The sequence below is a fragment of the Pseudoliparis swirei genome, chromosome 5 (genome assembly GCF_029220125.1).
Source record: "Pseudoliparis swirei isolate HS2019 ecotype Mariana Trench chromosome 5, NWPU_hadal_v1, whole genome shotgun sequence".
In the NCBI taxonomy this organism is placed as follows: domain Eukaryota; kingdom Metazoa; phylum Chordata; class Actinopteri; order Perciformes; family Liparidae; genus Pseudoliparis; species Pseudoliparis swirei.
Window position 1 is genome coordinate 17,527,348 of NC_079392.1, and position 13,121 is coordinate 17,540,468.

Genomic DNA, 13,121 nt, shown 5'->3' on the forward strand with positions numbered 1-13,121 from the left:
AGGCTAATTAGAAAATAAAAGACAATTTGTAATTTGATTTAGGCTACTATTTGCATATTGTTCACTGTACTGCAGGCGTAATACTAACACATAAACATGATAAACATACGGCAACAAGAAATACACACTTAGTTATTGAGAGCTTATTCATACACGCATAAATAACAGAGAGTATATGTGTTCTTTGGTGTATTGGTGGATATTTGCAATGTTTTTCAGCTCTTCAACTACGCGGCTACTGGCGGGAAACGATCCTTTAAACCCGCAAACTCCAGTCCACCTGGTGGCGGCATTGCGAGACCAGTTTAGTTTGCAAGCCGCCAAATGAGCGGACACAAGTAGAAGACGGAACTAGTAGTTTGTTCAACAAATGTTTCCGGGCCGACGTTGTTTTGAGTGAAAGGCTCGAGGAAATTGCGCTTGATTCGTGTTATAACGACCCCCTTTTCGGCTTCATCATGGAGAGCACAATGGCGGTCCCAGGTCGGTATGAGGCTTCATGAGATGTGTGATTCATGTCGATATGTAAGAGCAAACAGGCACGCTGTGGTTTCATAAAGTGGCGCTAACACTAACGTTAGCCTCACGCGGTGACGCAGACCCTAACCCCCTTTGAATGGGAACACAAGAGACTATTTCCCACGGAGCAGCGACTGTAACGTCCCTCCGCTCATGTATTCACGTACGAAGCAATTAATGAGCGGCGAGTTCGCTGTTTGCGGCCAAACAGAAATAAATATAGCTACTCGTTTTGGAAAGCTTGAATCTCTTTGTCGGTTGTTGCACTAGCCAACAAGCATAATTACAAACATGGTCTGTGGGCTTCAATAGAGAACTATATATATATATATAAAATGGGTCACTTTAAAAGTAGTCATTTAGCTAGCTACGTGTGGGTTGCTAATGTAAATGTTAACCTCACGTTTAGTCGTGTTAATGGACGTGTGCGTGGAAACAAGCAGGTAATTAACGTTACTTAACACTAAACTCGCATTTATTTATTGTCCCCTCACAGGTCCCAATAAGGACAACATCAGAGCTGGGTGCAAGAAATGTGGATATCGTAAGTAAAGCTTTGACCCACAACTTTCTTCCTTCTAATGCTTCCTTCTGTACACATGACATCCATTGCTTCTGTCCATCCGGGGAGAGGGATCCGGAAGCTTTTCTTCCCTTTTTCCCCGTGAAAGTTTTTTTTCTATTTCTTGGGTGTGTTTCTTGATCCGATGGGAGGTCCTGGGACAGAGATGTCTTATGTGTACAGATTGTTAAACCCACTGAGGCAGATGTGTTATATTGGGCTATATAAAATTAACTTGATTGAAAAATAAACTAAATTGAATTTCAATTGCAAGTTAAAGGATTTTGTTTTGTTTTTGTCAGCCTTGAGTAAATGCTGGACTTTGGTTTCATATTTTCAACAGATGGAAATGTTATAATTGATCAATGTAAACTATAAATGTGTCCTGCTCTGTCTTGGTTGTTTATCCATGCTCTTTTGGCCTTGGATTATTTATTTTTCAGCGGGCCACTTGACCTTCGAGTGCCGGAACTTTGTCAGAGTTGACCCCCAGAAGGACATTGTTTTGGATGTAAGTAGCACCAGCAGCGAGGAAAGTGAAGAAGACGACGTGCCTGCAGCTCAGGGCAACGAGAAGCTGGTGCGAAGTCGAGGTAAAATGATGACCCTCTGAAAGTACACTACAGTCAGTAATATAACACAAGCTCAATATTTAATAATGTGGAAAATGTGATTTTGACAACAACAACAAAGTAAAAACATAATGCAGCACTAGCCCCAGAAGGGAAAGTGGTTGAAATCTCAATGTTGCTACTATTATATATTATTCTTTTCAGATTTTAAAGAAAGTTGTGTTACTTGCACTTGTATGTTATTCCCATAAAAAGAAGTTTGAAACTATTCCGTCTTGAAATATTTGCAGGTTCCCGTCATGATGAAAATGATGGTAGAAAAGGGAGACACAAACGGAAGAAGAGCGGTGACAGGAAGTCCAGAAAGAGGTAACCTTTTTTCCTATTGTGCACTATTTATGTTCTTTATTTCACACTGACCCTATACATCATTGTTTTATACTTTTATGCTTTGTTGTTTACCTTCCCAGACTGGATGATCAGACTTTGAAGCTGTTGTTGGCATATGTTTGCCTTTATTGGCCAATTTACATATTTGTGACCCTTTAAAAAAATATATTTTTATTGTGTTTGTTTTTTATTCTATTCCCCAGATCTAACTCGTCGAGTGATGAAACTACAAAGAAAAAAAAGAAACGTAGCAGTTCCCACTCGTCAGATGCAGAGGACAGTGCGAAGAAAAAGAAAGTGAAAAGTCGGAAGAAGAAAAGCAAAAAGACCAAAAAGGAACATGGGAAGCAGCAGAAGAAGAAACAGAAGAAGCGGAAACAAGAATCCTCCTCCTCTTCCCTGTCTGCTTCTTCCAGCTCTGATGGATTGTCAGACGATGACTGAGACTGCAGTGTCTGGAGGTCCACTGTTTATTCTCCAGTCCATGACAATTTTGTTTTTCAGAGATTGCGCCGATAAGGTACTTCATCAAGGATTTAAATGATAAATTAGTCAAACAATACCGTAGAGTGCATTATATACAGCAGATGGGTTTTATACCATCATGCCAGTGATAAAAAATGTTGGGGTGTGCTCTAAAGCATTTTGGAAAGTATGTTCAAAGTCAGGGAACTTATTATTCTGTGATAGTATTTCTTTGTCCTCCACTCTCCTTTTGCATTTAACAGCGTGTGTTGCGTGCAGAGGAATCTTTAAGAGACATGGGGCAGACTCTTGTCATACAAATCACTGAAGAATATCCTGAATATCTTTTTCGTAAAAAAATTGTACCCTATAATATTTTTAGATTGTCAAATGTGAATCCCAGACATGCTTCGACATATTACGACTGGCCAAGGATAACAATCACTAATACTCAGTGTATTTGTTCTCTTTTTTTTTATTGCGGACATGTCAGTTGAACTTCTGGCTAATTTCAGGCGACAAAAAGTCTTGCAGTTTATAAAAGCCTAAATGTTTATATTGTACTTTTGCTTGGATGGATTTGTATACAATGAAACTCCTGGAGGTATCTGTGAGACTATGTGGCTGCTGTTGAAGAATGGCCATTTAACCGCAAACACCTTGTTAAAAAACATCTGGTCATTTAAAAAACTCATTCTGATAAATATTGTGTGTACATTTTGGGGTTGTCGTGAACTGAACCTCTTTATACAGCTTTGTTTATTTCCTATGCGCAATATACTATTCCTTCATTTTGTCTTTCCTTTTTTAACCGTTCTTTTATTATAGTAAAATATATATTTGTATCTCGACTGTTTCTAGAGTTATTTTTCTCCCTGTAGAGGGCAGCAAAATACCTTAATTGGGAGATGAATGACATCTTAAAAATATTTCTGAGAATTAACGATGAAAAGGAAATGTGTTGCTGAGGCAAATGTACCTCATCAAACAAAACACTTAGTCTGTATATAACCTGTCAAACGCTGGAAATGCAAAAGTGCGTTAAGCAGACATTTTGTTCAATAATCAAGTGACAATATGGCTTAAGTCATTCACTGGCACATTTCATGAAACTTGAAAACTTTTACTTAATGTGTTTCCGGTTATCTTTAAATGAGAAGTACAGTAATGAGTGAATTCACTATATTCTACAAACTATTAAAGAGATGACTTACAGAATAACCAAATTGAAACACTGCTTTCCATCAGGTATTGTGATTGAATCCCCCCTTTATAACATGATTTCTTTTTTTTTTAACATACAGCTTCATGATTAGTTAAAAAAGATAATTCAATCAGAAAATCCACTTAGAAACTTGGTAAATGTGAAGGGTGCAAAAATATAATCCAAGAGATACAACATATACATTAAAAACAGAATGGCATGACATCCAGACTTGCATTAACTATCTTTACTCCATCTAGTGGCCATGGTGTGTTAATGGCGGGCTAAATCCATTCAAGTTACCACCATCTTTACTGATAATGTGCAACAGACAGACTTCTAAGAGTGTTACAACACACTTGTTTGATTAGCCAAATAATCACGATTAGACCGAAGCTGCTGGGTAACAATACTCTGGATCAACTTCTTAATTGCAGAGGCACCTTTATCAAATTGTAAGTATGTTGGGAGGGAGAACAGGTTTATTATGTACTCATAGGGATACAATTCACATTTGTATACTTGTGTAAACAAACTCTTATCAAATTCTAAATTCACAACAGTGTTGGCAAATTTCATAAACAACCTTTTAAGTTAAATCAAAGGACCATTCAATCCACCTTCAATGTACACACAGTTTTCAGTTTTTTCAGACATGTGGCTTCATGCGTCAAGGCACCGTGGCCCACAGGCTGGTGCAGAAAACCATCATGAGTTATCGATTTGCATTAATTATTATTATTAATGCTGTCAGCAGGTTTTCACTCCCTGCTAAAACATGCAACTGCATAAAAATCCACATGGCCGTACGTTACGTACATTACAAACCAAGGATCTGTGCTGTGTAATAGATGTTTGTCATATAGCGCTATTCATTTCACTTTGCCTTGGGGAAGGTTATATATCTTTTTAAACATATGCAACATCCTGATATAGGTACATGCATAGCTGCTGATAAAAGCCCAGCATTAAGAGAGGACATGTGTCCCAGCTTTATCTTTTGTCGAGTTTTTGAGGCTAGACTCATCAAATTTGTCAAAGAATTCAATTCAATTCAGTTTATGTTGTATAGCCCAATATCACAAATTACAAATTTGCCTCAAAGGGCTTTACAATCTGTACACATACGGACCAGGGCAAACCTGATTCAGCCCTGACTATAAGCTCTGTCAAAGAGGAAAGTCTTGAGTCTACTCTTAAATGAGGTGACTGTGTCTGCCTCCCGGACTGAAGGTGGAAGCTGGTTCCATAAAAGAGGAGCTTGATAACTAAAGGCTCTGGCTCCCATCCTACTTTTTAAGACTCTAGGAACCACAAGTAGTCCCGCATTTAGTCAGCGCAGCTCTCTAGTGGGGCAATATGGTACTACAAGCTCCTTAAGATATGATGGAGCATCACCAATCAAGGCTTTGTAGGTTAAGAGAAGAATTGTAAATTTGATTCTTGATTTTATGGGGAGCCAGTGCAGAGCAGCCAATACAGGAGTAATGTGATCTCTTTTCTTAGTTTTAGTGAGTACACGAGCTGCAGCATTCTGGATCAACTGGAGGGACCTAAGAGATTTATTAGAGCAGCCTGATAATAAGGAGTTGCAGTAATCCAGTCTAGAAGTAACAAACGTGTGAACCAGTTTTTCTGCATCTTTTTGAGACAAGATGTGCCTGATTTTTTCAATATTACGTAGATAAAAAAGTGCAGTCCTTGAGATTTGCTTCACGTCAGAGTTAAAGGACAAGTCCCGATCAAAGATAATGCCGAGATTCTTTCCAGTGGTGTTGGATGCCAGGGCAATGCTGTCTACAGAAACCACATCACCAGATAATTGGTCTCTGAGGTGTTCAGGGCCGAGTAAAATAACTTCAGTTTTGTCAGAGTTTAACATCAGGAAGTTGCAGGTCGTCCATGTTTTTGTGTCTTTAAGACATGCTTGAATTTTAGTGAGCTGGTTTGATCGATAAATATTATTGAGTATCATCTGCATGACAATGAAAGTTTATCAAGTGTTTCCTGATAATATTGCCCAAAGGAAGCATGTATAAGGTAAATAAAATTGGTCCAAGCACAGAACCTTGTGGAACTCCGTGACGAGCGTTGCTGGTCATTGAGGCTTCATCGTTTACAAATACAAATTGAGATCGATCTGATAAATAGGATTTAAACCAACTTAGTGCCGTGCCTGAAATGCCAATCGACTGCTCCAGTCTCTGTAATAGGATGTCATGGTCAATGGTGTTGAATGCAGCACTAAGGTCTAACAAGACCAGTACAGAGATGAGTCCTTCATCTGCTGCCATTAAGAGGTCATTTGTAATTTTCACCAGTGCTGTCTCGGTGCTGTGGTGTTTTCTAAATCCTGACTGAAACTCCTCAAATAAACTATTATGATGTAGAAAGTCACAAAACTGATTTGCGACCACTTTCTCAAGGATCTTGGAGAGGAAGGGGAGGTTAGAGATCGGTCTGTAGTTAGCCAACACCTCTGGATCCAGAGTGGGCTTCTTCAGGAGAGGTTTAATGACAGCGACTTTGAAGGAATGTGGTACGTGGCCTGTTAGCAGAGACACATTGATAATATCTCATAGAGAGCTGCCAATGCCAAAATGCTTTGGGAGGACCTCAAAAGCAACACTTGCCCCCTATCGTAGCTGAGTAAAGAAAAGAGCGCCATCTACAGACACTCAACCCTCTTTTAAGAAATAGTTCAACATTTTAAGGAGGAAACCAGGGGAAAACAGCATTGCTTTGTCCAAAAATGTCCACATACCACCACCTTTATTGCTCACTAATTAACTTGTTATATCTCTTTTGTAAAAACGACATACTTTTAGTTTTACAGGCAGTTATATTCTGATTAAATCCAGAACTCTGGAAAGCCTATTAATAAAGTGCTGCAGAGATGATGGATTTTTTAAGGAAAACCCCAGAAGTTAGCATCATACTGGTCCCCTTGAAAAAGAAGCCGATATGAGAGCCAATTATTCCAGAAAAAAACATGTGTTTTGGTCAGCAAGATAATCTCCTCAAATAAACACAATTCTTATGATTTTTTGTTGGACTATAGACAAACACAACGGTCGCATGAGCATTACATTTGAAAACATGTTAATAATATCTTAAGCTTGTGTCAACCATCTTTTGAAAGATGCTATGTAGATAATATGTCCACCAGCCACAGTGATAAATTCTAAGCCCCAAATAAGTTTTATAACTAGTACTAGTGCATCTAAAAACTACTTTATAAATGAAACATTTATTGTAAGCATAAAGGAATATGGGCATTACATGTTTTCATTTTGAAATAACAGTACCATTAAACACCTTCTATTAAACATAATAATACTGTGCATATGCTTGCTCATACACTTGATGAAGGCAATAGTAAAGTCTTGACAAAAGAAACTTGGAGGGTGGGAAACTTCATAATTGTGCAGATGGTAAGGAGGACAACTCGCTGCAGAGGAGCAAATGAAGTAGAAGGAGCGCTGCCATGTGCAGCCACACTGAATAAACCATATGCTGTTTGTATAAGATAACAACTAGGTTTTCCTGTTTTCACCAGCTCATTGGCTTTTATTGAGCCCGTTGGGCTGGAGAAGAGCAGCAAGCATATGGGCCTCCACTGAGCCATTTAGATGAAAATGAGATGGTCAAAGTGATCTTTTAGCGATTCAGCCTCCATCTAAACATCTTTGAGGTTTTGATTTGAAACTTTTTTTGCACAATTGCTACCAGAATGACCCACCCCATAAGTGTAACTGATCTCTCATTAGCAGGAGGTGTCTTTTTCAATTTGTTTTTATAACTTTAGTAGCCTGTGTGGGCGGCCTGGTAGCCTCTGTGCTGGTGTCTGTTTTTAACCTTTCTTGGGGATTTGAACACACATGCTCTTTTTTTTCCCAGCAACGCCCTGCTTCAAATTCACACACTTACATTCATCCAACCTGGGAGCGGCCCAATACAACCACAGTCTCCTGTTGAAGCCAGTGCACAGCTCCACATACAGTTAAATGCTTGGCTCAAAGGCACCTCAGTGGTATAGCCGTGGAAGGAGGATAGAGATCTGGACTGGGAATTCAAACCTGCAACCTTTTGGTCATCTCTTAACCTTAAGACCACCACCACTACACAGCAAAGCATAACATCTTCCCAGAAATATAATGAAAATCCCTTATGCTGCACTTTGGTGGGAACAACCCAAGCTGAGAGATGGCGCCGGTTTCGCGTCTGTAACCACTGTTGAAATATTATTTCAGAGGCAAGCCGTCCCCGCATCTTGGAGGACGGTGAGCTGAGCCCTTTAAAAATGCATTAGAGCCAAGGGGCAAGTTGAAGGCTATACATTTGTTATCAATTTGTTCCTACATCTTAGATTTCTTTATTCTCTTCCTTTCCTGGCCCCCAAACCAGGCCTAATGTAATAAATGACCTCTAGGATAAATAGACAGTGGGCTTCATGACCCCAGCCTTAAAAAACGGAGGCTGTATCAAATACTACCCCGCATTACAGGAAGCGCGTTCGACATTCTCCCAAAATCTGCTGGGAGAGAAAACGAGGGGGCGAATGGGGTGAGTCTCTCTTCACCGCTCTCTCTTTGGTCAAAACCTTTTTTTCCTGAGGTCTGTTATTACCGGCCTAGTTCCTGGGTTCCCATTCAGAGTGGAGCTTGTTCATATAAACCTTGAGGTTTTGAGGCATCGCTGGACTGACTGGGTGGCTTTCACCAGGGAATTAGCACAGGGTTGCATTGGATCACGATAAGTCCTTTACGGCTAACCTGCGTTGGACTGGGCTGCCTGTGGAGGTGGTGGTGAGGATAAGTTTCCTGGCCCTGAAAAACGGGTCAGTGCGAACCCAGGAGGTGTAGGCCTCGTTCAGTAAATCATCAAACCCTCTGATGCTTTTCTACTTACTGTTTGATTTCTATATCATTTCATTAAAACAATAATTTTCCACACGAGTCTGAATAATATATAGAATATCCAATCTTTTGTGATCCCTGGAGGAAGTACTTTAGCCTACATATTTGCCACAACACACTATGATTCAAACTCAATTATCTTCAGTAAGCTTGAAGGCTGATGTAAATGATCTTGATGGCTTTCATGGTTCCATTTATTCGCATATTCATCCTTAAAAATTTACTTGGGGCTGAATGAAATGGTCGCTTTTGAAACAGCTGGCTGTTGCATTTGTTCTGTTTAATTACTTGTTTTTAGCTCTATTTAAAAAAAGAATGGATGGTATATGTCTGTTGAGTGCACACTTTCTTAAAGTTTATATTCGGTGATCATCATTTATTTATTCATTTTCTCATATTATTGTGCAAAATATTTACACAACCTTAACATTACTATTGGCCCCTTCCATTACCCTCACTACCCCATCTTTGTTGTTTAATTCTCATTGATTTATTGTTCTATTATCCTTTCAAGCTTAAAAAGAAAATCAGGTTTGTGAAAATTCAATTCAATTTAATTCAGTTTATTTATCACAAATTACAAATTTGCCTCTGAAGGCCTTTACAATCTGTACACATACGGCATCCCTGTCCCAGAACCTCACATCGGATCAGGAAAAACTCCCGAGAAATAGACAAAACCCTTTCTTGGGGAAAAAAGGGAAGAAACCTTCAGGAGAGCACCAGAGGAGGATCCCTCTCCCAGGATGGACAGATGCAATAGATGTCAAGTGTACAGAAGGAATCATTACAGATTTACAACACATTCAATAAATATGACAGAGTGTATGAATAGTTGGTCGTAGTCATGGACCACGATCCAGACCTCCATGATCCATCAGGCAGATGGAGGTAGAGAGGAGGAGTGGGCGGAGCACCAGCAGGGCCATGGCATCAGACACAGCAACTGAAGGATCTGGTTAAAATGTTTACGTGTGGTTGTGTTCAGCATCTCAGCCTTGAGAAGAGCCCAATTACCCTGCTAGACCTTGGATGAGATATATTGCACACACGCATGCTATTGACCTCTTCCTTTTTTTCTGACCCAATTCATCCGTTCCACTGAGGTCCAGAAGGTGGCAGGAGCGGCACTGCTGACAACTTACCAGCAGAAGAACAACAACTATATATATATATATATATATATATATATATATTACCATCCACCCAACAGCTTCAGCACCACACTCTTTCCTCACTGCTCCTCAAATGACAATAGACTTTTTACATGTCCCCAACATCAGACACATGAACAACATGGTGTCATCTCTTTGCCGGGGTACATCTGCTTACTCTTAGTTTTAATGGTCTTTCCATTCCACATTTATATGGAAAGTATTGTGTGCCTTTGTTGTGTTTTGTGGGGGGGTTCTGTCCTTTTGTTTAAAAGAGACATCAAACAGGACCTGAGGGGCATGATGGCTTGAACATGATGGAGATGGTTGTTTTAGGTCCTCTTGCATTGCCACGAGCCATGGCTCTCTTTTTTCTATTTTTCTTCTTTTGATGGAAAACTTTAAAATAAGACAGAAAACTGGCACAGCTGTCATCACTTTTTTTTGGACAGAAGTTAATTAATGTGTTCACAATCTGTTGGTTGCTTTAAGTGATGTTAAAGGTAGTTTAGTATTAACCCTCCTATTACCTTTTCGGGTCAATTTGACCCCATTCAATGTTTAACATCTCTAAATAAATGATTGACATCATTTGTTTTGCTTCATATTTCATGACTTTTACTAATTTATTGGGGACAACTGGGTAAACATAACATTCACATGATGATGTTTTCAATGTCCTGTACACATCTTGGACTCGTCGGTGTTCTTTGGGGTCAATTTGACCCCAGGCTTTTTGTCACTGTGTAAAACATATAAGAAATATCAACATTTTACACACATTGGTTTTGGTTGTTTTCGATGATATAGAGGTCACTAGAACATAGTACAATCTTCAGAAAGTGTTAGGGCCCTAACCTTACTTAACTGACAGATATTTTTACAAAGAATACATCATTTGTATATGCTCTCAGGACATCATCATCTATTTTTACATATTTGAGAAAAATGAATTAGGACTATGTTGTTTTCTCAATAAATGCACAACTGGTACAGCGATATCAACTAATCTATCTCCTCTGTATTGTTTAGACAGTGGACATTGTACACTCACACTGCTCCTATACTGCAAGTATACTGAGTTATACCTCACTCTTAAGTTCACAAAATGAAAATATATTTTAAGAAGATGAGGGAACACTATTGGGTTAAAGCAAAGGGATTACACTTTTAAATTGCCATCCCTAGAAGAGGGCCCTCTGGTGGTGTTATATGTTCAAATCCAACATTCAACCACTGAGGAGCAATTGACTTTGATTCCCACAGTTTAGCTCATATATGTTTTTAAGCACAGATTATGTTTTCTCTATCAATGGAAAAGGAACGCCATCAGGAGAAATAATTATACATAACCTTCAGTAATGGTCATTTAGCAAAGTCAACCTCACACTTGATACAAAATCAGGCCATTATTTTAGTTGAGAAATCAATATTCATACATGAAAAAATATATGACCTGACCATTTACCTCAGGGTGGAGGGCCTTGCGATGTCTAGACTACGTGGGGGAGTGTTTTACAATCTGCTCTTTCATGACTTAAATGACTTCTTCTGAAGTGCGGTATCTTGCCTCTCTGTAAACTGCCAAAAGTTCCCAAGGCAAAATAAGCAGTCATGTGTAATTGTCCAGGTGGTCTGTGAGTATCTGTGTTTGTAAGATTGGAAAAGAGAAAAGGAGGAGATGGCAAAGAAAAGAAGAGAAGGAAAACCTATTAGCCACTGGGAGAAAGGTAAGTCCATTGTGTGTGTGTTTAATGTGCGGTTGCTTGCTAACATTTTATTCAAAGGATTAATTATTAATTCTTGCCTGTGATGAGCTTAGCTGTAAATTCTGAACATCAATGCAGTTTAATAGTTTGGCAATTAATGTGCACATTATGGGACGTTCTCATTTTGTTTCTCTGAGAGAAGCTCTGTTGGACAATTCCCTCAGAAGCTGGTTTACCTTCAACTTCAGGGGCTTCCTCTCTCAACCACTGTTAGAAAAGAGCACAACTCTAATGACTGACGTGACTGTCTTTACATGGGTTCATGGGGAAACAATGACATACAGTGTTATTAATTAAAATTACCCTGAACCAGGCAGAGCACATTGTGACCAGACCGAAAAGTATTAGCTGCTTGATTTATGACATGTGCCACCCATAAGGCTGCACTTATTTTTTCAGTAGATATTTTCTATTCTTATGTTTTTCTTTCTTTTTGACTTTTTTGTAAACTTAAACAAATTGTTTGCATAAATGAAAGAGCAGAATAAATGTATAGATGTTTAAAAAGCTAATTTAAGTCTAAATACTGTATTTCTCTCCAGATTGTCCCACAAGTCCTCCAAATGTGAAAATACATTGTCTTTTATTTATTTATTTTTAATAATAAATAACAGTTTCCTGAGTGCATTTCAGCTGTACAGACCATTTGTCTAGGATTTCCAAAAGTGTTACAAATCAGCAGTGAACAACTATTTAACATGTGTTAGGTTTAGGGGAAGACCATTCTGGGTTAAAATAACTGCTTGGTTAAGGCGGTAAAAATCCGGTTTTGGGTGAATAAAATACTAACCACATGGTTAGAGAACAACAGTGAACATAGTAGAAAGGATAGTGTTGAAGGAACCAATACTACATTATGTTTAAAGTTGCAACTTCGATGGATGCATTTAATCATGAAATACCTTCTAAAAAGATATTATTGTAAACTCCAATAAACACCCATAGTGGTTGCACCAGACTTAAGAAGCAGCCCAGCACTTGCATTCAATACTTGTGTGAAGCTTCTAATTGCCACTGAATAGCGCTCAACAAGTTGTTTTTAGGTCAGAACAAGAGTATTGTCATTTTTCATTCATGACTTCAAACCGACCAGTTGCAAAAATTGGTAAGGAGCACAGCCACAAAGATGATGGTAACCAGAGATGTTTTTTCAGTAATTCCTTCTTGGATTTGGGTAGAACCACAACTGCAGCGCATGGGAAAGTAAGTTCACAGCAACTGTGAAAAGGGAAAAAGGAGAATGAAAGAGACAGAGATCTGGGAGAGAAAAAAAACATGGAGCGAGAGAGCAGACAATGATGAAGAAAGAGTCAATGCGAGACATGCTGTGACTGGGGTTAAAGTGATGGAGAGATAGATTAATTCGCTTCACGGAGTTCTGCTTCCAGGTTCAACATAATTCACACTCTTTGAAACAAATACAAACTTGATTTATGAGACTATAACAACTTTTGGTGCTTTTAAATTGTATATATTGTTTTGTCTGCTTTATTATTATTAAACCTTTATTTAACCAGGTGAGTCCCATTTGGATTACAAATCTTATTTTCGAGAAAGACCTGGCCAA

General features: G+C 38.8%; 1 protein-coding gene across 1 annotated transcript; it reads left to right on the forward strand.

The window, feature by feature from the left end:
• Positions 1 to 367: 367 nt before the first annotated feature.
• Positions 368 to 3,359, forward strand: srek1ip1 (SREK1-interacting protein 1). The gene is made up of 5 exons (XM_056414686.1): positions 368 to 483; positions 1,016 to 1,063; positions 1,525 to 1,674; positions 1,944 to 2,022; positions 2,247 to 3,359. The coding sequence occupies exons 1-5, from the start codon at positions 459 to 461 to the stop codon at positions 2,485 to 2,487; spliced, it is 543 nt and encodes a 180-aa protein (XP_056270661.1). The 5' UTR covers positions 368 to 458; the 3' UTR covers positions 2,488 to 3,359.
• The last annotated feature ends 9,762 nt before the right edge of the window (positions 3,360 to 13,121 follow it).

What these genes read in the sequence shown, in the direction of transcription:
- srek1ip1 (XM_056414686.1), top strand. Translation starts at nt 459, where the DNA reads ATGGAGAGCACAATGGCGGTCCCAG. An exon ending in GAGCACAATGGCGGTCCCAG is followed by an intron (nt 484 to 1,015) that starts GTCGGTATGAGG and finishes GTCCCCTCACAG; the next exon opens with GTCCCAATAAGGACAACATC. An exon ending in GACAGGAAGTCCAGAAAGAG is followed by an intron (nt 2,023 to 2,246) that starts GTAACCTTTTTT and finishes TCTATTCCCCAG; the next exon opens with ATCTAACTCGTCGAGTGATG.